This window comes from Neoarius graeffei, chromosome 3 (genome assembly GCF_027579695.1).
Source record: "Neoarius graeffei isolate fNeoGra1 chromosome 3, fNeoGra1.pri, whole genome shotgun sequence".
Classification (NCBI taxonomy): Eukaryota; Metazoa; Chordata; class Actinopteri; order Siluriformes; family Ariidae; genus Neoarius; species Neoarius graeffei.
The window spans coordinates 49,182,206-49,205,594 of NC_083571.1; the positions used below are offsets into that span (position 1 = coordinate 49,182,206).

Genomic DNA, 23,389 nt, shown 5'->3' on the forward strand with positions numbered 1-23,389 from the left:
GTTTCTTGTGAATATTTAATTTATTAAAATGACAAAATCAAGTGAGGATAATACTGCTTAGGTACATTTAACAATACTAGCAGCAGTTTAACAATCAAGGCACAAAATGGTAACATAAGGTAGTAATATTATGTGTGTGTGTGTGTGTGTTTGAGTGAAGCGCGTGTAAAAGGTGTGAAAAAGGTGGGGGAGGGGACCATAGGTGCTCTGTGTGACTGATTAGATAAAGGATTTTAACAAAGGGCGCATAAATAAACATCAGCCCATATGGGGCGTAAACCCATGATCTTGGCATTATCAGCACTATATGCTAACCAACTGAGCAAACTGGCCCTTAGTTTACTAAAGCCTGAACGTTGAGGTGTGTATAATAGTGCATGGTAAGAACGTGTTCAAAAGAGAGAGATAAAAAGAGATAAGGCATGCAAACTCTAGCTACCAGAGTAAAACTGAGAAATACAATAACATATGATCAGACCAAAGCTATGTGATTATTGTGCACACACTTGAAACAAGCTTAGGTTTAAATAGCACTTTTCACATAAACTAATCAAGCTAAGACTAATGTTGCCCAAATGCCAGCCTTACTTGGGACCACTGTCACGTGGCAGCATGAAAGAGTTCATCAGTGATCTTCCGTCTCGCTGTACTCTCCTGAAAAGAATGGAGCACAGCTTCAATTTAGTTTTAATGGAGCTCTGCTATGTTGCAAAAGTCCTTCCCAGGCGGGATCTCATGATCCAGAAGGTCCTTGGTCGAACGCTCATTGGCTGAAGACGTGGAGGGAACTGCTCGCCTCTAATCTTCCTAATCTGCGTTATTATGGTGTAGTAATAACGGTAGCCGGTTTTAAACACCACGAAAGCAAAACAACGCGACTGAGGTACTTTTAACTGTAGCCAGTGGTCCGTATAACAACACGTGTTCGTTCCTTTGTTTCTTCACTTCTGCCTGCAGGCCGTAGTGTCTCTTTTTAATACCGATGGAGCATCGGTCAGAGCACGTCGATCAGAGAGAGAGCGAAGCGTGTCTGGTTTTGGGAGGACAGAGTTGCAGGGCACTGGCAGCTGCGTGCGTCCGTAGCCGTGGTGAGGCATTCGCATGGTGGGACATGGGAGACTCATGTCAGGAGGTCAAGCAGAGAGAGTCAGAGAGTCAAAGGCGCTTCTTAGCACGCTGGTCCGAGAGAGAAGGTGAAACTTGCTCAGTCTGACGAACAGTCACGATTGGGTAGTGCAGTAGTGCACTACCCAATCATGGCGCAGTGAAAGACAAGATGAGGCGGATATTGTCCAGGGCAGGAAGTGAGGGAATTATGGGAGACGTTGTGGAGATGTGCTGTACGTACAGCAGATACCGAGATATGCCTGCTGCCTTTTATTTAATTAATAAGGTTAAAATAACTAAATAAATAAATAGTTATGTGGGATTGAGCTGAAGAGTTTATGGTATAAATTTATATTTAATAGTAAGTCCTAGCTTAGGTTTTTTTTTTTCGCTTGTGACACGAATGCAGTGAAAAGCAAGCTGGGTGAGTCCTGTTGGATTTTAACAGGGTGCAGGAACTTCATGCATTTACATAATAACATATTGTATTCCTGGACTGCACTGTAGACTACATGTAAAGGGTGTGCACCATCCTTTTATGTTTATGATATCGTTAACACACATGCTCACAAGCCAAAATGATAAGATGCTGCAGCAGGCTTACTGTGTACACACACATACCCCTTTTCCACCAGATCAGTTCCAGGGCTGGTTCGGGGCCAGTGCTGGTGCTGGTTCACAACTCGTTTAACTTGCGAGCCAGCTGAGAACCAGTTTGCTTTTCCATAGCTCGTGGTGCTAAGGGGAGCCATGTCATTACGTCACTGTATACGTCAGTTACGTCGCTGTATACGTCAGTTACGTCGCTGCGTTTGCATAAACCTTGGCGCGAATATCGAAGCAACAACAACACGGAGAAGAAGAAGAAGCAGCAACAACAACAACAATAATGGATGACTTCGCATTTGTACAGCTGCTGCTTCTCAGCGCTTAAAAATGGCGACCTTTCGCGGTCTTGCGATTGTTGTTGGTCTTAACAACTCCCCCCCCCCGCGCTGACGTAAGCGGTTCTTTCCTCTGGCCCAGCAAAGAGCTGGTGCTAGCCTGGAACTGGTTTTTCTGGCCCCAGAGCCAGTTCTTTGTCAGTGGAAACAGAAAACCCGGTTCCAAACTAAGCACTGGCCCCGAACCAGCCCTGGAACTGCTTTGGCGGAAAAGGGGCAACACATGCCAGCTGTCCATCTACTGCTCGTTTTCATTAATAGGGTATCCCTGTACTCACTATACCCTGTGTATGTACATGGTACACGTGCCGTTTGGGGTAAGCCTGACTTTGATTTTTACGATAGCAGCTGGATAGGTCTGTGAGAGATGTTGATTTTTGCAGTGACTCTGAAGAAAATCTGCTTGGGCCAATTCGCTCATACTGTCAAAAACACAGTGTTTTTCTATTTACACTGAGTGCAGAATTATTAGGCAAGTGAGTATTTTGACCACAACATCCTTTTAATGCATGTTGTCCCACTCCAAACTGTTTAGGCTTGAAAGCCTACTACCAATTAAGTATATCAGGTGCTGTGCATCTGTGTAATGAGGGGGTGTGGTCTAATGACATCAACACCCTATATCAGGTGTGCATAATTATTAGGCAACCTCTTTTCCTCTGGCAAAATGGGTCAGAAGAGAGATCTGACAGACTTTGAAAAGTATAAAATTGTGAGATGTCTTGCAGACGGATGCAGCACTCTTGAAATTGCGAAGATGTTGAAACGTGATCACCGAACAATCAAGCGTTTCATTGCAAATAGTCAACAGGGTCGAAAGAAGCGTCTGGGGAAAAAAAAGGCGCAAAATAACTGCACATGATCTGCGGAAAATCAAGCGTGAAGCTAACAAGCAGCCATTAGCATCCAGTTCTGCCATATTCCAGAGTTGCAACATTCCTGGAGTGTCAAAGAGTACAAGGTGTGCAATACTGAGGGACATGGCCAAGGTAAGGAAGGCTGAAAAACGACCACCACTGAGTAAGGCACACAAGATAAAACGTCAAGACTGGGCCAAGAAATATCTTAAGACTGATTTTTCTAAGGTGCTGTGGTCTAATGAGATGAGAGTGACTCTTGATGGGCCAGATGGATGGGCCTGTGGCTGGATCAGTAATGGGCACAGAGCTCCACTCCGACTCGGACGCCAGCAAGGTGGAGGTGGAGTACTGCTATGGGCTGGTATCATCAAAGACGAGCTTGTTGGACCTTTTCGAGTTGAGGATGGACTCAAACTCAACTCCCAGACCTACTGCCAGTTCCTGGAAGAAACCTTCAAGCAGTGCTATAGGAAAAAGTCAGCATCTTTCAAGAAGAACATGATTTTCATGCAGGATAACGCTCCATCTCATGCGTCCAAATACTCCACTGCGTGGCTAGCCAGTAAAGGTCTGAAAGGTGAAAAAAATAATGACATGGCCCCCTTGTTCACCTGACCTAAACCCCATAGAGAACCTGTGGTCCATTATAAAATGTGAGGTCTACAAAGAGGGAAAACAGTACACCTCTCTGAACAGCGTCTGGGAGGCCGTGGTTGCTGCTGCACACAATGTTGGTCGTGAACAGATAAAGAAATTGACAGAATCTATGGATGGAAGGCTTTTGAGTGTCCTCATGAAGAAGGGTGGCTATATTGGTCACTGATTTGTTTTTGTTTTGTGTTTGAATGTCAGATATGTTTATTTGCAAATCTGGAGTTGTCATATCAGTGTACCTGGTGAAAATAAATAAGTGAAATGGCTACATATTTGGTTTTTATTAAGTTGCCTAATAATTCTGCACAGTGAAAGTTACCTGAACACATACATATTCTCCTAAAATGGCCAAAACTAAAAACACCCCACTCTAACTTCCATACATATTCAGCTTTGATATTTATGAGTCTTTTTGTTTGATTGAGAACATAGTTGTTGTTCAATAATAAAACTAATCCTCAAAAATACAACTTGCCTAATAATTCTGCACTCCGTGTATTGTGCCATATCAGGTGTAGTTCTAGTCCATAGATTAGAGGTTAAAGGTGAGTTACTGGGGGCAAAGACGAGGTTTAAAGGTGAATTTTGGGGAGAAATGTTTATCGTTATCTCGGTATTAAGCTCTGTCTTAAGTGGCCACTTACATTCCCTCAGTTTCCCTGGGTATATTCACTGTCTTATATGTACATTGAATGTCCTGAGCAGGAGCTCAGATTGCAGTTGCTAAAATAATAATAATTTATTGATATAAGGTGTTTTGTGGTCACTGTACTACACTGTAGTGTGTCATGTGGTAAATGCATTATATGACAATGCAGCTTTCATAAATATTACCATATATCAGTTGTAATTATGTTGTACGCTTATACCTGCAACTCTGACGATATCATTTTCAGTGACTAATAAAATGGTTTTGAAAGCCCCTACTTTTCAAACATATTTTTGATATGGTAATTTTCTTTAAGAAATTTCATTTACAACTTGTCTCTGACAGCTCAAAATGCATCTCCAGGCATTTAAAAACTGCAGAGCTTCCAGGGGTCTCTGGCAGCCCCCAGACCCCCAGCCTTACTAGGTTGACTCCTCCACCCCACCCCACCCCACCCCACCCCGGATCCGCCCCTGGTGAGGGCCTTTTTCTTCATCGGGGATAGAATTTTTCCATTATCTACCATAGTTGTTTTCTGTGATCTTCCAGGACTTTTGGTGTTCCTGAGTTCACCAGTATTTTTTTAAATAATGTACCAAATGGTTGATTTGGCCTACAAAAAGTGTTGAAATTCATTCACCAGATTTGGATGTAAATATCCTCAAATTAAAGATGAAAATCTTTATTTTTGAATTATATTAATTATTTAATGTCTACTGCAATTTATTGTGGCAGACAGATAATAAAACAATAACTCTGTGAATATCTAAACCTGAACCTGACTGTATATGAATAGAGTACTCTCTGCACTTTTGACCCATTGAATATGTTGTTTTGAGCCTTTAAAAGGCTTGTGTGTCAAAGGGGACACATGACAAATGATTGTCCCACCCAATGCCGACCTGCTGTTTATCATTCAATTTGAAAAATGCAGTGGCAGTAAAACTAACAGCTTAAACAGAGGAACTATTTCAACCACAAAGCTAAAGCAAAATACAGTGCACATTGCAGGAAAAGGGCAATAGCTCTCAAGAGGGATTTTTTCTCTTTTGTCTTCTTTCTCAACACAAACTAAAATTGAACCAGTTGAAATATACATGATGTTAGTCTGGGAAAACCTTTCACATGGTAAAATTATGACATGACATCCCGGATTTTTGAAAACTACATATTTTCTTGACTTGACAGATTTTTTTCCTATATTTCATATTTTATGTATCTCAGTTACAAGTAAAATTTAAACCTTATTAAATTCTGGGTACCCCAAGAGTGCATTTAACATGTAATAATAATAATAATAATAAGTATGACCATGAAAATGGGCGGCACGGTGGTGTAGTGGTTAGCGCTGTCACCTCACAGCAAGAAGGTCCGGGTTCGAGCCCCGTGGCTGGCGAGGGCCTTTCTGTGCGGAGTTTGCATGTTGTCCGTGTGGTTTTCCTCCGGGTGCTCCGGTTTCCCCCACAGTCCAAAGACATGCAGGTTAGGTTAACTGGTGACTCTAAATTGACCGTAGGTGTGAATGTGAGTGTGAATGGTTGTCTGTGTCTATGTGTCAGCCCTGTGATGACCTGGCGACTTGTCCAGGGTGTACCCCGCCTTTCGCCTGTAGTCAGCTGGGATAGGCTCCAGCTTGCCTGCAACCCTGTAGAACAGGATAAAGCGGCTAGAGATAATGAGATGAGATGAGATAATTCAGCTGCAGTGATATCCAAAGGATTTTCTCAGGCCGCCATGCATGAATAAAAAAACTAACTAACTGACTAACACATAATACATATACAGTAAGAAAACATTTTCTTACTGATATGATAATCTAATAAAAATACAATCAAACTAGTGGTAATGAATAAACAGTATTTCTGTCGCACTTACTATTGCTATTTAGTATAGAAATAATCATTAAACTTAATGGATGCAGGTTTGAATCTAGGAATAATACAATAATAATTCGGTGGGATTCCCTCATAATATCAGACAATTTCATCAGGCACTATTACTTAGACAAGTAATATCAAACAAAATTTTGCAACTGTGTCTAACGCCCTAGCCATTTCAAGGCTTTCCCCTTTCTCTTACTTTTGAGTAATTCAGCAGACTATACTGTCTGATTCCAGCAAAAACAATGTGATTTAGAGACAATCCAAGGAAATTCCAGTTATACGGTGGTATATCTTTAAGCTGTTCAGTCCAGCACATAGTTTGACGTGCTTATTTTGTCTGCCACAGTGCTGGGAGTTGTGTGCCCACATACAGAAGGCCTTTGTGCAGAGGCTGAGTTATCAAGCACTGTGAAAAGCGTGAACACAGAGCAAGCGTCAGACTGCAGATTCCTATCTGTATGCACATCTCTGATACACAGGGACAGATTTCTAGAGGCATCACAGCATTGGTGTAACATGAATATTTTGCTGCCATTCTTGAAACCCAGTTTCAGTACAAAAACAATATTCATTCACTGTTAGACCTAACCATACGACTGGGCTTATATATTTAATTCTTGATTCTGACTGAAGTTGTCGAATATGTTATCAGTTCTACACTACACAGGGACTTGTATGGTGGTTGTGCCACAAACATTGTTTAACAGATTAAAAATGTATTGATTTTTTAAAATTTACTTTCTAAAATGTGCTAATACTTTGTGTGAGGAGACATGTAGTGAGCGTTTATATAAGGAGTCCAGTGTCAGTGCTTTGTAATAGTGAGAAGTAAAACACTTCCTGAAAAATTTATGAAAGTATTTGCTGTTTCTCAGGAACAGGTTGCATTTTTTAAATCTAATTAACTCCACGAGACTGAAAAAAATTGACTGGTGTTGCTATAATGTAAGTAATAACAGGATCTAGAGCCAGGACTTGTTTCGTTCAATAAAATTAAATATAACTATAAACAAATAGAAATTATGTTGTGTTTTACTGTAATAAATAGAATATTGTGCCATTGGTAAATTGCTGTCATATACAGTATCTTGCAAAAGTATTCATCCCCCTTGGTGTTTGTCCTGTTTTGTCGCATTACAAGAAAATGGATTTTTGGAGGGTTAGCACCATTTGATTTACACAACATGCATACCACTTTAAAGGTACAAATTGTTGTTTTATTGTGACAAACAATAATTAATATGAAAAGAACAGAAATCTGGAGTGTGCATAGGTATTCACCCTCTTTTGTATGAAACCCCTAAATAAGAGCCGGTCCAACCAATTCACTTCATAAGTCACAAAATTAGTTGATTAAGATCCACCAGTGTGCAATCAAAGTCTCACATCATCTGTCACATGATGTCTGTATAAATCAACCTGTTCTGGAAGAACCCTGACTCAGCAACACTACTAAACAAGCAACATGAAAACCAAGGAGCCTCCAAACAGGTCAGAGACAAAGTTGTGGAGAAGTATAAATCAGGGTTGGGTTATAAAAAATATCCCAAACTTTGAATATCCCACAGAACACCATTAAATCCATTATAGCAAAATGGAAAGAATATGTCACCACTACAAACCTGACAAGAGAAGGCCGCCCACCAAAACTCACAGACCAGACAAGGAGGGCATTAATTAGAGATGCAACAAAGACGCCAAAGATAACACTGAAGGAACTGCAAAGATACACCGTGGAGATGGGAGTATCTGTCCATAGGACCACTTTAAGCCATACACTCCACAGACGAGGGCTTTATGGAAGAGTGGCCAGAAAAAAGTCATTGCTGAAAGAAAAAATAAGAAAACACATTTGGAGTTTGCCCAACAGCATGTGGCAGACTCCTGAAACACATGGAAGAAGATTCTCTGGTCAAATGAGACTAAACTTGATCTTTTTGGCCATCATGGGAACCACCATGTGTGGCACAAACCCAACACTTCCCAGCACCCTGAGAACATCATTCCTACAGTGAAGCATGGTGGTGGCAGCATCATGCTGTGGGGATGTTTTTCATCTGCAGGGATAAGAAAGCTGGTCAGGATTGAAGGAAAGATGGATGGCACTAAATACAGGGCAATTCTGGAGGAAAACCTGTTTGAGTCGGCCAGAGGCTTGAGGCTAGGACAGAAGTTCACGTTCCAGCAGGACAATGACCCTAAACATATTGCTAAAGCTATACTGGAGTGGTTTAAAGGGAAACATTTAAATGTCTTGGAATTAAAAGTCGAAGCCCAGACCTCAATCCAGTTGTGAATCTGTGGCATAACTTGAAGATGACTGTACACCAACACAGCCCATCTAACTTGAAGGAGTTGGAGCAGTGTTCCTTTGAGGAATGGGCAAAAATCCCAGTGACTAGATGTGCTAAGCTAATAGAGACATACCCCAAGAGAATTGCAGCAAAAGGTGGCTCTACAAAGAATTGACTTGGGGGGTGAAAACGTATGCACACTCCAGATTTCTGTTTTTTTATCTTAATTATTGTTTGTGTCAAAAACAACAACTTGAACCTTTGAAGTGGTAGGCATGTTGTGTAAATCAAATGGTGCTAACCGCTCAAAAATCCATTTTAATTCCAACTTGTAATGCAACAAAACAAGACAAACACCAAGGGCGATGTATACTTTTGCAAGACACTGTAAGAGGAATAAAACATGTCACTATCGGAAGATAATCAACTTTGGGGTGGTATCAGTAACTCTGCTTCATGCCATGCTGCATCAAAATTGATTATTTTCATATAGCACCATGCCCCCAAAGATTTTGCTTGTTAAATATTGAAAATATTGGATTTACATTTCTACAGTTAGCCTGAGCTGCACATGCATTGTCTATGAATGTGCAATCCATCTAACTTGAAGGAGCTGGAGCAGTTTTGCTCCAACTGTTTGGTAACATTTAAATGTTTCCACTTTAAACCACTTTAAGGTATTGTTCTTCGGGCTACATGAGACCTATATAAGCCCTTCAAGACAAGTGACAAAAAATTTCATAAACATTCATAAAGACTTATTCTAATAAGATTTAGCTGTCATAAAGACTGCTTTTGATGTGATGTTGAGGACAACACCAGAGCCAGGTAACATGTTTTATTTGACATAAGATTTCTGTGTATTTTTAGTATGTAATGATGTTGATATGACATGCCAAAATCAAACTCTCTCGAATATATGGTCAGAGGAAATACACATAAATCTGTCATTATGGTGTCATGGCATTGTCTCTCATCATGCTCACGAAGATCTTGTACATACCTTTGTCATGACTATGTCATTGATTTACCATAAATATTTATCAAATATTTGAAGAAGTAAATGAAATGCACTTTATTGAAAAGTCATACATACATAAATAATTCATTACAATATATAATGTCATTATAGTGTCATCACATTATGATAAGTGCTCATTATAATCCAAAATGGAAAACCCTCTCTATTCAAAGGCCAGGCAGGAGAATATATACACACTTTTGTGGTTACAATACAGTATAATGATTATAAAGGCAAAGCCTTCATTATATTACAGTGTTACACTGCAGATTTTCATTCAGTGCCACCAAGTGCTGAGTTTTAAAGACTGTTACAAAATGTATTAGTTTTGTCAAATCAGAAGGGTAACTAAAGTAAAAAATTAATTTACACTGTTAATTAGCATCACCTCTAAAAGTAAAATTAACACCTAATAGTTGTTACAAGGCTCAACTATTCCTGACATTTACAATTGCTTTCAGCAAATAAGAAAATTTTTTATCCTTCCGCCACTATATGGTGGAGGCATTGTGTTTTTTCAGGTTGTCCGTTCGTCCTTTCATCTGTCCGTGGGACATTTCACTGTGCATATCACTTTGCTTGTCCATGTAAGATTCCACTTCATACTTAGAAACGGTCACTATGATAGCATTAGCGACATCATTGGCTGACATAGCAAATGATACTTTGCAGGAATATACCTTTGACTTAAAATATGAAAGCTTGCCAGATGAAGATGGAAAGGAAGAAGGGATGCCAATTTTGTAGCAGAGGCACCTTTAACGGGAATGTACAAATCAATGAGAGCAAGTTCGCCAGCTAGCTGATGTACTCTAAAGTACATGGCTTCTGATTGTTGCTCTAATGTCAGTTATGCAATATCAATTTCTTGTTTATAGAACTGTTATATAAAACAATATCACACTCGAGGTTGTGCTGTTGTACTGAATACCAACACAGCTGTTGTACACTACGAACAACTCACAGCCATGCTGATATTCAAGTACAACAGGACGAGTGCAAGTGCCATATTTATTCATTATTATTGTATTATTGAAAGTCTCAGGGCGGCATGGTGGTGTAGTGGTTAGTGCTGTTGCCTCACAGCAAGAAGGTCCTGGGTTCGAGCCCAGCGGCCGATGAGGGTCTTTCTGTGTGGAGTTTGCATGTTCTCCCCGTGTCTGCGTGGGTTTCCTCTGGGTGCTCCGGTTTCCCCCAGAGCCCAAAGGCATGCAGGCTAGGCTAATTGGTGGCTTTAAATTGACCGTAGGTGTGAATGGTTGTCTGTGTCTATGTGTCAGCCCTGCAGTGACCTGGTGACTTGTCCAGGGTGTACCCTGCCTCTTGCCCATAGTCAGCTGGGATAGGCTCCAGCTTGCCTGCAACCCTGTAGGACAGGATAAGCGGCTACAGATAATGGATGGATGGATGGATGGATGAAAGTATCGGCCTGAAGTTCAGCATCAAGAAGACCAAAGTGCTTTTTCAACTGCCCCCAAAGGTAGCTACAGAAGACCCACACCTTGCAATCAGTGGTATAGTCTTGGAAAATGTCACCCACTTTCCTTACCTTGGAAGTCATCTCTCCACAGCTGCAGATACCAATGTTGAAATACATCAGCTAAGCTGTGCTTGTGCTGCCTTCGGACAGTTCAGAGACAGAGTGTTTGAATACAAGGACCTTCGCCCTGAAACCAAAATCCGTGTCTACAAGGCAGTCATAATTCCAATGCTGCTATATGCAAGTTAGACCTGGACAACTTATAGACATCACCTAAACCGCCTGGAAAAAATATAATCAACATTGTCTTGGTAAGATTTTGGGTATCAGTTGGCAAGATAAACAGACAAACCTAAGTATTCTGGAAGAGGCAAACTGTTCAAGTATCGAAACTATGATTATCTGCAACCAGCTGTGCTGGGCAGGACGTGTCCTATGGATGCCTAATCATCGTTTGCCTAAGCAGCTTCTGTATTCCCAATTGCAAGATGGCCAAAGAACACAGGGTGGTCAATGCAAGCATTTTAAAAACAATCTTAAATCTAATATCAAGAGATGTGACATTGACATCGACAATTGGGAACATCTGGCCTCAGACCGTCCTGGTTGGAGGCGCCTAGTGGCAGTTGGCACCCAAGACCATGAAGTAAGCCTTGTGCCGAGAAGCAGCTAAGAAGAGGGAGAGAAGGAAGTAACGGCAGAGCAGCAACAGCGCTTTCCTTCCTCCAGGGACCACTACAACCTGTCCACATTGTCACAGGACTTGCAAGTCTAGGATTGGCCTCTTAAGTCATCTGCAGGTCCATAAACAACAGTAGAACCATCCTACTCATTTGAGTGATAGCCGATGATGATGATGATGATGATGATGATGATGAATGTAACCAGCAGATGTACTGATTAAATTATGGAATTGATCCAAATATGGTCAAGGTCACAGCAAGATCAAATGTCTGACGTTGTTTTTCTTCATGCCTGAAGTATATTTTGATTGCATTTTAGGCATACAAATTAACAAGAAAGAGTAGACTTGGTGGTGGGAGAAGCATTCCCATTGTCATTGGTAGTGTTTGACTTGTTTTACTTATATTGTATTGGAAAATAATGATATCCTCTTCTTCGAGAAAGATGTGTGGCAGTCTGCGAAAACCCTTTGGAAGTCGCTGTGGATCAGTTCTTGACCTGGACAAAAAGGACAAGAAGTTGTTTTGACCAACAGTTAGTTTTTCTGTCAGTAATACATTTTGATATGTCTATTTTAAGAACACATAAATATATTTTACCAAAACAATGTGGATTAAAAAAAGGTTACTTTCTAACCTTGGTTTGGCAGTTAGTATGTCTAAAAATGTCTCAAACCTTGCTATTCATGCTAAGTGTGATGTTGAGGTAGGCCTGGAATGAAATCTTTAAATGCGATTTTCTCACTTTTCACTTTTGGAGGGAACCAGACTTTAAAATACTGGATTTTTTTTCTTTTTCTTTTTATTGAGTTACATTAAAACCCTTATTACAGTTCAGGAAATCTGTTGTTTTGAGAACTATAAATGCCAAACTTTGACCATGCAAAACTTTTTCTCAGTCTGACACACATGTACTTTAACAAATCAGTACACCGTAGTGGACACAAATGTTTGGACCCTTCTTATGTTCAGTTTAATCTGTTATATTGTTAATCAAACTATAGGAAAACCAGAACTCTCTTTACTTACCCTTACAGTAAGGGTTATAACAGTCAGCTAGATTTCTACATGGCCACATGGCGTATTGTTCTATTCTAACTGTACTAAGATGTGTAGCTAGTAATCTGATCAGTTCAGACCAAAACATGAAACAAGACAAAACAAACTATGTTTATAATATGCTGTGCCTTGCTATTTAGGCCACTTTTTAGCCTCCATAATGCCCTCATCTTTCTGTCCCTCTCCTTTTACTTTCTTTCCTACCACTTTCCACTTAGAATTTGTTTTTTTTTTCCCTCTCTTCCCACTCGTTCTTGGCCTTGCATAAAACACTCAGTTCCTGGCCCGTTTTCCCTAGTCATCCCTCATTTTTTTTCCACCCCCTTTTTTCCCGTTGCTCGTTTTCTGACCTGCCCGCCAAGACTCGGCTAGAACTCCATACTTTTTTTTTTTTTTTCAGAAAACGTCTCACTGTAATTATTGTCAGATGATTTTTGAGGGAGAGGAAGAGATGAATAACAGCAGAGGAGAGTGAGGAGCTAAGGGAAGTGGGGAGAAGTAAAAATAATAAAAGAGGAAGAACATTGGAAAAAGAGAGAAAACATTTTGAGTTGCTGTGACAACTGTGCCGTCATGAAATAAAAGAATAGCCACACATTGCACGATGGCTAGATTGCAGGTGTTTTCTGAAAATTTTATGTGGGCGGTGTGTGTGTGCGTGCGTGCGTGTGTTTATGTTTTGATGAGAGGGTTTAAAGGTCAGTGTAACTGTTTGAAAGAACACAACAACCATTTGGTCTCCAGGAAGTTTTTGACAGCCCCTGGAACACACAACAGGAAATTGTGTCTGTATGTGAGACGAACAAGCTGCCATCATTTTCTTTCTTTCAGTGCGAATGGTATCTGTAATATTTAAGATAACATGCAGCATTTTGTTCATATACATACTGGTAATATTTTTATCTTCTTTTTCTCATTTGTTTTATCCCAGGGTTCAGAGGCGGTGGAGGACTGTGTGCAAGGGGCGCTCTCCTCCCTATATCCCCCATTTGAGAGCACTGCACCCCCTCTTCTATCCCAGGTCAGTGGTTTTCTCAGGGATTCCATGGTTGTGGAAATCCCAGAAAAGTCTAGTAAAGTAGCGGAAAAAAATGTTAAGAAAAAAAGTGTTGGAAAATGAATGGATTTTTTCCCCCTGAGACCCAGTATTATCAACACACTTTAAAGTATAGTTAGTTTTGGTATAACATCAAATTGAACTGCAGGAGTTGGTTAAGTGTACAAATGTTCAAGATGGGGTTCCAAGGAATTAATCCAATACTACTGCTCTAAATCATGCAGTGTTTTACATTTTACATCTTCTTTTCTTATTCCTGGTAGCATTTTTATGACATCAGTTGTCTGTGTGTGTGTGTGTGTGTTCAGGTTTTTTCTGTCTTGGAGTCCACGTATCAGCATGACAGTTTAAGGTATCTACTGGATTTCTTCATCCCGGCCAAACATCTTCTGCACAGACTCCAGCAGCATGCTTGTGTAAGTATGCACACTCAGCCACCAGCAGTGAAGTGTTTCATTCATATAGCACAGAGGTGCTCAGAGTCAGTTTTAGTGGAAGGAGTCTCCACATGTTTTCCACCACAGGACAGGCCTGAATTTCCCAAAAGCATCGCAGCACAAAGATCATCGTTACATGGTAGAGCGAGCAGCACAATGAATGCTCTCTCTCTCCTAGTTAAGATGCTCTTAGCATGAAGAGGCTTTTGAGAAACCCACTGCAGAGGACTTGCTGGCTTTTCTGTAACAAGCTGCATTTTTTGTCTAAGATAATGTAAGAAAAAAAAGGAGTCTGAAGAGGGAATGACTGTTTATAGCTGCATGACATAAGTGATAACAGGAACTATTTTGTCTTGTGGACGTTTCGCAATATTAAATGTAACTATATACAGATAACAAAAAGTAGAATAAGTTATTTGTTAATAAATAAAAAAATCTATTGATTGACAAATTTCTATGGTATAAGAGGGATAAAACACTTTGGGGTGTTGTAAGAATATGATCAATAACCATCCGATTTTATTCTTTACTCATACTGTCTCATTCACAAACTCACTTATTCGCTCAGTGAATCCTGATGTGGTTTTCTTGTATGCCGCATATGCTTTCTTCTCTCTGTCTGTACTTTCATGAGACTATTGAGTACTTGAGTATCACTTTACCTTGCTATTCAGACATTTACTCTGCTATCATTCATCATAATGTTTGAAACAGTGTGCCTTACTGAAAAACACATATACTGATATACATTCTTATAGTAAACATACACAAATTCTTCCTTGTGTCTTTACACAGACATACACATACACCACTGTTTGATAACGTCTGGGCCTCTCATTCATTTTTATGCCAAAATTCCCTCACACACATTTTCTGTTGGCTCTGTTTTCATTGTCACTATGAGGAACTGACTGGGACGAGAGCTATGAGTCATGACTATAATTCTTACCATGTGTGTGTCGGGGGGGGGGGGGGGGGGGGGGGTTGGTGGCTACTTGTGTGAGAAAGAAGTTAAGAAAGGGAATAGGGAGCAGAGAGAGAGAGAGAGAGAGAGAGACACTGATGATAGAGGATTTCTTGAGAAACCGGGGGAGGGATAAAGTAACAGAATACTAAGGCACACATTGAGAAAGTGGAAAGTGGGACTGAGGCACTGAGGCAGATAGAGAGTGGAGTAGAGGAAATTTAATAGATGGATTCAAATAAAATGACGAGAGAAGTTGAAAATTTCCACTGAGCGTGTTTTTATGTCTCACAAAATGGCTACAAAGGATTGAATTAAAATGTAGATCTAAAGAGAAGAGTGGAGCAGGACAGATGCAGAAAGAGGGAAGAGTAAACGAAAGTGGAGCTGTACGTGTTCCATAATATAATTTATAAATCAGACAGAACTTAGATTGCTTATAATGAGTGAAGAGAAAAATCTTTAACAAGAAACAAGAAGGGAGAAAAGGTGAACGGTGGCTCATGATGTTAATGGTAATGATGCTGAGTGAATTTGGCTTGTGGTTTGGGACACAAGAGCTTGTGTTATTTATTTATTTGTTTATTTGGTTGGTTGGTTGGTTGGTTGGTTACTTATTTTTGAGTGCTGGCTTCTCACTTTGAAAATGTTTCTCCTGGTAAACTGGTTGAAAGCAAATTTACTGGAAAGAAAGCTGGACCAAAGGAGAAAAAAAGCCAAGGAAGCACAAAAAAGTGTTTAAATCACTAAATGTGTTTATTAAACATGTGTTGATGTTTCTGGTGGCTCTAGAACCACATTTCTCCTAACTTATATTTCTCAAACATAATTATATAATTTTCCCTGGTGTCAAAAGGTCAGATTTACTGAAATAGTATAATAAATATGGTATAAATAGTATAGTAATAATAATAGTACAAACAAACAAACAAAAAATAGGAGTTCTTCATAGTGGACATTTGGAAGCCAGTTTTGTTATAGCACTGTCTCTTTTTCAGTCTCAATATTTGGGCTGTTTGTTCCTGCACTCGGGTTGGCCCCTGTGTTTGGGCGAGAAGGTGGTGGTCCAGCTTTCTACTCTTGACTGGAGGCTCTTGCGAAGCAATGACTTCTACCTGCAAGTGGTGCCATTTTCCACACGCTGTCCCCGCCTGGCCCTCAAGTGTCTAGCTCTTGGTGGCCGCAATGTCCAGGAGGTCCTGGTTCCTGAATCCCAACACCCTCTGGTGTTTACAGCAGAGTGGCTGCACTGCATCAACAAGGAACGTGGTTGCAAGAGAGAAGGTGAACTTGGTAGCTTGATATTTGTATAGTTACATCAGGTTACAACATGCATACATACTGTACATGCAAGGTTAAACATTTGCTCTCATGATATTTTTTTAATATGAATTAATTATTACTTTTCATTTGAATCTAAAACAACTCATATCCGTCACCTATTTAAACTGAATCAAAAACTTAATTTACTTGAACTTATTACTATATTCTGTGTACATTAAAGCTGTGAAATTCTTTTGAAGTTATTATTCATATTGGAATTACTTAAATCATGTTCTCAAACACAGATTGGCCGCAGGCCACAAAATATTTAACAGGCCAATAGGAGGAATGGGGGTGTTGGTACAGCATATAAAACCACGTAAGGTAAAAACAAACAAACAAACAAACATACAAGCAAGCAAACAAACAGCTAATTCTACAACTTGGAAATGGGTAGAAAATACTCTGGAAGTAGAAAAAATTATGCACAGTTCCTTGCTGTTCCTGTTCAGTGGACTGCTAGTGCACTTTTCCTGTATACAACCACCTAGTGTACAGATATCACTGGTACACTAGTTGAATTTTCTCTCAAGCTATTCATATTTTTAAGTGTTTACCCCTATCTGGTGTATGCACGTGGGCATAAATGGTATATACTGTTTACATATGGGTATAAATAGTATAAACAGTCACTTTGAGCCCCCATGAACCCTGTATTAATGCAGGATTTTTAAACATTTGCTGATAAGGGACAGTGAGTTCATGGTTGTGACCATTTGAAGGAGTCCCCTATCTGGTCTGCAACTTGCAACCAAGTAGGCGGTCACGTAGGGATACCAAAGAACAGCCATGACTGTATGGATAGCTGCAGTTCAGTACTTGCATTTTCCTCTAAGTGATGTTTCTGAATGTGTGGCATCAGTCAATCAGTTACTCAGTCAATTTTATATTGGCAACTATTTGGGAGATGAGGCTAAAGGGTTAAAGCATTGTGTTTTGGTTTCTCTTCTTTCAAGAAAATGAATCATTTAATTAAAAATTTTTAGATGTTAATCACCTCATTTTCTTTTTTTTTTTTCAGGTGGAGGTGTTTTAGATACTTGTCTAGTTAGTACTTCTGATGGAGTGGTACGTATTCCATGGGATGAGGTTGTTTACCCAAAATTGCTACACAACCCCACTGACCTGGATCTTGCTTCCACACATCCCCCTGATCTTGACTACCTTTCTCCAAACATGGGGAGTCTAGGATGGTGCTCTTCCTCTGGAGATCCTGACACCTGGTCCTGGGATGAAGAAGACGATCTTCCTCCAGATGGCAATGAGGCTGATGTTGACTCTACTCTGCGGCACCTCAGACAGGCTAGTGATGGATGCGGGGATTATGTGGAACTCCTGGAACCTCGAGGAGGTCCGGATGGTGGCACTGATTCTAAGCAGCGCTACTTGGAGATGCATGGGATCTGCAAGACCAAAACTTTGCCGCTGTGCAGGCGAAGCAAGGCCATTCGAATTCGGCGGGGTAAGGCCTGGGGGTATGCAAAGACCGAGATCAGTGGAAGGACAGGGAGCTTACGTAGGAAGGACAGTAACAGCAGTGGAAAGAATAGTGGAGGTGCACGCAAGGATTTGGTCAACTCTAGACCCCCACCTAGAGTCATTGATTTGGTCCGAGAGAGACAGCCATCCCCTCAGTGTGTTCAAGACTCAGATGAAGGTGGTGGAGATGCAGTAGTGTTGGATAACCGGGACCTGTATTTAGAGGGTCCATCCAAGGAGAGAAGGCCTGGTGTGGGTGAGGAGAGGACGGGAGCTGGAAGCACACTACCCTGGGAAGAGCGCCATACAGGAAAGGCCAGGAGTAGTGAGCTGAGCTCTAGAAGTAAATATATCAGTGAAATAGACACTCATACTACAGGAAATATAGGGGCGGACCAATCGGATCAGGACCAAGGATTCCACTCAGACTGTGTTTTTGAAGATGATAAGTCATTGGCTGAAGGTGAAATGTTGGCTAATGCAACAGCAGGCATGAATATTGTGTCTGATGTTACCAGACATTTGGCTAACAGGTCAAAAGCAAAGCTTAACACGCAACCAGATTCATCTCTAAACATGGAATTAAACTGTTCCTACAATGATCAAAACATAACCAAAAACTCAGGAAACTCCAAAGGACAAAAAGGAAAATGTAATGAACATAGGAAACCAGAAAAAAATCTTTCTCAACCAGGTACTGACAACATTGCTGGTGAAAGGCAAGTTGGGAAATTGGAGGAACGTGTGTGCCCCAGGGGAAAGGATGTCAAAGTGGGAGGATTTCGTGCACCCAGGTATAACATCACCAGAGGTGGGTAGAGTAGGCAAAATATACTTGAGTAAAAGTATACTTGAGTAAAATGACGATATCCTTCATTACCAACCAAAGTATGAGAAAAAGTGTCAAAAATATATATTTGATTTGTTTAAGAGTACTTAATTGACTGAGTTGACATTTTACATTACAGCTCATACAGTATGAAGTGATACTCTATGAATCCACTTTTTTCTTTTTGAAAAATCAATGGGCTACTGTAAAATTTGATTGTTAAAAGAGTATACATTGATAGCAAAGTTATCAGGATTTTTGTTATAGAACATGCTAAATATAATATAAAATGTAATATATATTTTTAAAAAATACGTTACTAGAAGTAGGTAATACAAACAAAACAAAACAAACTTGATCAGCCAAAACATGACAACTATTAAAGGTTTAACTTTTCATAGGCTAGTTACTACCCACCTCTGAACATTCCACAAACATGGGTCCCCTACAATGTATTGTATTTCATTATTATTATTATTATTATTATTATTATTAGCATCATTATTATTATAGTCACATAGGTCTATGCCACTTTTTTTCCCCTGTTTTCTAACTTTATGTGTCAGTTGTGTGTCTTTTTTTACTCCAATTTTAAGAAGTACACGTGTATAGCCCAAAGCTGGGCAGTGAGGCCTGGGGTGCTGTTGGCATTCCAGTTCGTCCCAAAGGTGTTCAATGGGGTTGAGGTCAGGGCTCTGTGAAGGCCACTTGAGTTCTTCCACTCCAGCTTTGGCAAACCATGTCTTCATGGACCATGCCTTTGTGCACAGGGGCACTGTCTTGCTGGAACGTGTTTTGGAAGCTTCCAGTGAAGGGAAATTTTAGTGCTACAGAATACAAAGACATATTATATAATTGTCTGCTTCCAATTTGTGGTAGTAGTTTGGGGAAAACAGACTTTTGTCCATACAGTATGTATATAGCAGTATAGCATTGTGTAATTATTGAATAATTTTGTTTGTTTTTCATTTGCTTATAGGAGAAGGAGGAAAGCTAAAGGAGGAAAAGGGAAGGGAAAATCTGGTGGCCGTGGCAACCCAAAAAACAAGGAAGATCCCAGTTCCTCAAAGGGTCAGAAGAAAGCAAGCCAGCTAGTTGAAACATCTGATTCAGTGGCTAAATCACCTCTCTTAAAAGATTGCCATTCTGATGAGGGTAAAAATACAGTAAAGCAGCTAGTGAATGGTCATGAAGCAGACCCTAAATCTGCTGATGGGACTGGAGGTTTGTCGGAGTCCAATAACTCACAAGGTTGTTGTCAATTTGTGCTTGCAGTACATCATATTTTGTCTTTTAATTGGCAGAAAAACAACCAGAAATCTTCCCAGATGGTAAGTCTCAATCAGATACAGCTTCACCCGATCATTCACCAGAAGAGACAGTATCAGCACCTTCTGATCAGTCAAAAGCACCATCTCCAAAAGCCTCTCCTCTGCTGAGAGATTTGAATGAAGATCTGCTTCAGTCAGGAAAGTTCATAGTCACAGGTAAAATAGACAACATATATAAAATATGATCTAGTTTCCAATCTGCTGTCGTTGATGTTAAACTCCCATCTTTTATTATCTGTGTGAAGGTACTGTGGATAGACTGGGACGTGGGTTGGTTATTACAGAAACACACGTACCTGAGGAGGGTCATCATCTGAATGACATTGTGCAGCTGTTATCCTGTTATTATACAATTACCAGGTAACTTACAATATACAGTACCAGAGAAAAGTTTTGATACCCCTTCCAATTCAATGTTTTTTCATTATTTTTATTAATTAAAAGACACTTCATATCTTAAAGTAATGATGGATGCTGTTAATCTTTACTTAGTTGAGTGGTTCTTGACATAATATGGATTACCACAGTTGTGGAATAGGGCTATTTACTGTATTTTTATTATTTACTATTTACCCTTTGATCTCAAACGCATTAAGAAGGCAAAAAAAATTGCGATAATTAACTTTTGATGAGGCACACCTGTTAACTGAAAAGCGTTCCAGGTGACTACCTCATGAAGCTGGTGAAGATAATGCCAATAGTGTGTAAAGCATCATCAAGGTAAACGGTGGGTTCTTTGAAGAGTCTAAAATATCAAACATGTTTCATTTAACACTTTTTGTTTACCACATAGTTCCATATATGTTCCGTATGTTACTTCATAGTTTTGATGTCTTCAGTATTGTTCTACAGTGTAGAATATGGTCAGAATACAGAAAAACCTATGAATGAGTAGGTGTGGTCAAACATTTGACTGGTACAGTATGTGGCATTCAAATACCTTTGAAAGGAAAAGGTAAAAATTATTAGTATTTGGATATTAGTATCCACAAATACTAATATCGCTGATGATGAATGAAAATTAGTGAAGTTATATTTGACATACTCACAATTTTCTTTGGTTACACCATAATACAATGGGAATCCAGTCTGCTGTAAACTTGTGACAAATTATAAAAGAAATACAAACATACAACCAAAAAGTCTAATTTACACAATTTTCTTATTTTAACCCACATATAATTGATAAGGTAAAACATGTTTTGTGACCATAGTTGCCACTTTATTTTTGCACTGGAGCTATGAATGTATTGTAACCAACAAGCAAGTCACTCCTAAAATCCTGCCTACACAGTGGAAATATACGGCTCTAACCACAAGCACTCCTTCAGTAATGTCATGCAGACCTGCCAAAATTATTTAGGACACTGTTTGACTTACCATAATGTATACTGCCTGTCCAAAAATTAAAGTCACGATTTGGATTTAAATAAGCAAATACTTAAAAAAGCATTTGGTTGGATAATAACTGGAGTAATTAATACACTTCAGCTGGCAACAATTATTTTAACCCTAACTGATGCAGTGAGTAGCTTCTCATTTCTTAAAGGAGATACGCAGAACCTTTATTTTTAAATACATTTCTGAGTGAATAGTATCTCCATCCTTGACTCTTGTATGCTGCATAAATGGGAATAAAATATACATATATTTTTGAGAGTTAAAATCGACTGCAAAGTTGGCATTGGAGCTGCCCCACTGAGCCAGCCAGCCCTGAGTGCGTCACGTCACAGCGGGAACCGGTTTTAAGGTAGAGGCCTTTGACAGCTATAGACCAAAGTCATAGAAATAAAAATTTATGGTGAAAGTAAGAAATACCGTTACTGACTTGGTCAACTAAGACTGATTTGACTTCATTGATTGTGGGTTGACTCTCATTAAAACAGGATAGGTGTTATAACTTATGCAACATACATGTACATGCATGCATTTTCACTGATAAAACATAAAAGGCTAATTAAATAATCAGATGAACTGAGACAATCACATTCTGAAGCAAATTAAATGATCTTATACCGGTAACTTAAACACACAATACAAGTTACATGGATTAATCTAAATGCAGGTAAACAACGAGTGTTGTTGTTTTGTATCCAAATGGTGATCTTCGCATCTTACCTGTCTGTATTCTCGCTTCTTGAAGGCCGATCTTGTGGCCGATTGTTTTGAAACAATCTGACTTTCAGCTGTTTGTTCAGTTCTCTGTTCATTCGCTTCTTCCATGTAAGGGTGAGACATTGCTGCTGAGGCAAGCATCACCAGCGGAAAAAAAAGCATCCAGTGGAGAAATCAGACGGTTGGTCCACTCATTCTCATTTTCTCCATACTGAGTACTCTGCAATTACTGCTTGGCTCAGGCAATTACTCAAACCCAGGATGGGACGTCACCGGTTTTAGCAACAACCCCGGGGAGGTCACTGCCTGAGCAATAATATGTCACGTCCCATTCTGTCCCAGGTTTTAGCAACAACCCTCGGCTCATACTCGGAGAACTGGTGCAACTGAACTTACTTTCCTTTTCTTGTAGTTTTCTTTTCCTTTAATTGTTGGTACTGCACCCTCTTTCAATACGGGCTTATAGCCAACGCTCCTCAACAGATCAGAGGTCTTGTACAAGTCTTCAGTAAAATGTGCAGAGCAGAGGAGAGACCACTTCGTAGGCGCCCAATGCGCCCATGAACTTCTCGCAAAACATGTCCAAATCTTTGCAGTTTGAACATTTTTGGGCCATGAATGCAACGTAAATCCACCTTTTGTTGTGTTGCTGCATGTGCCAGCAACACACCTACGTGGCATGGTGATAAATTAGCTCAAAATGGAAGATCAGAGTTGCAGTTAGCTCTGTGTTTTAGTATAACAGAAATGGCGATGAGACCGATAGCCTTCCTGCTGTGACGTCACAGATGTCAAGGTCATTCACTCAGACCGCTGCCTATATGAATCACTTTAATCATAAAAATTATTATATTAGATTTATTGTTAACGCTTAAAACTATTTCTGTGCCATTCTTGAGGTCTCAAGGCGTTTATAAACAAAAAGTGAGGCCATAGTTCTGCGTATCTCCTTTAAACAACCATGTTGGAAGACATATCCCCTGGTCATGGTAAAGATGTTACTGTGTTTCAGAAGGGTCAAATTATTGGCCTGAATCAGGCAATGAAAACAACTAAGGAGATTGCTGAAATTACTGGAATTGGGTTAAGAACTGTTCAAAACCTGGAAGGATCATGGTGAACTGTCAATTTCATGGAAGAAACATGGTCAGAAAAAAAAATCTTGACTTACTGTGATCAAAGATCACTTAAACACTCGGTGAAGTCGAATCATAAAAAAA

The 23,389-nt window shown here is 39.8% G+C and overlaps 1 protein-coding gene across 2 annotated transcripts in view; it reads left to right on the forward strand.

Moving 5' to 3' along the window:
- Positions 1-23,389, forward strand: part of arhgef40 (Rho guanine nucleotide exchange factor (GEF) 40) — an 85,223-nt gene that overhangs the window by 17,123 nt on the left and 44,711 nt on the right. For both annotated transcript variants that reach the window (XM_060916962.1, XM_060916963.1), the window contains exons 2-8: positions 13,566-13,655; positions 14,000-14,107; positions 16,091-16,376; positions 17,437-18,688; positions 19,703-19,947; positions 20,028-20,210; positions 20,300-20,414. In XM_060916962.1, coding sequence (XP_060772945.1) covers positions 13,566-13,655; positions 14,000-14,107; positions 16,091-16,376; positions 17,437-18,688; positions 19,703-19,947; positions 20,028-20,210; positions 20,300-20,414 — 2,279 coding nt within the window. The remainder of the gene's footprint in view (positions 1-13,565; positions 13,656-13,999; positions 14,108-16,090; positions 16,377-17,436; positions 18,689-19,702; positions 19,948-20,027; positions 20,211-20,299; positions 20,415-23,389) is intronic.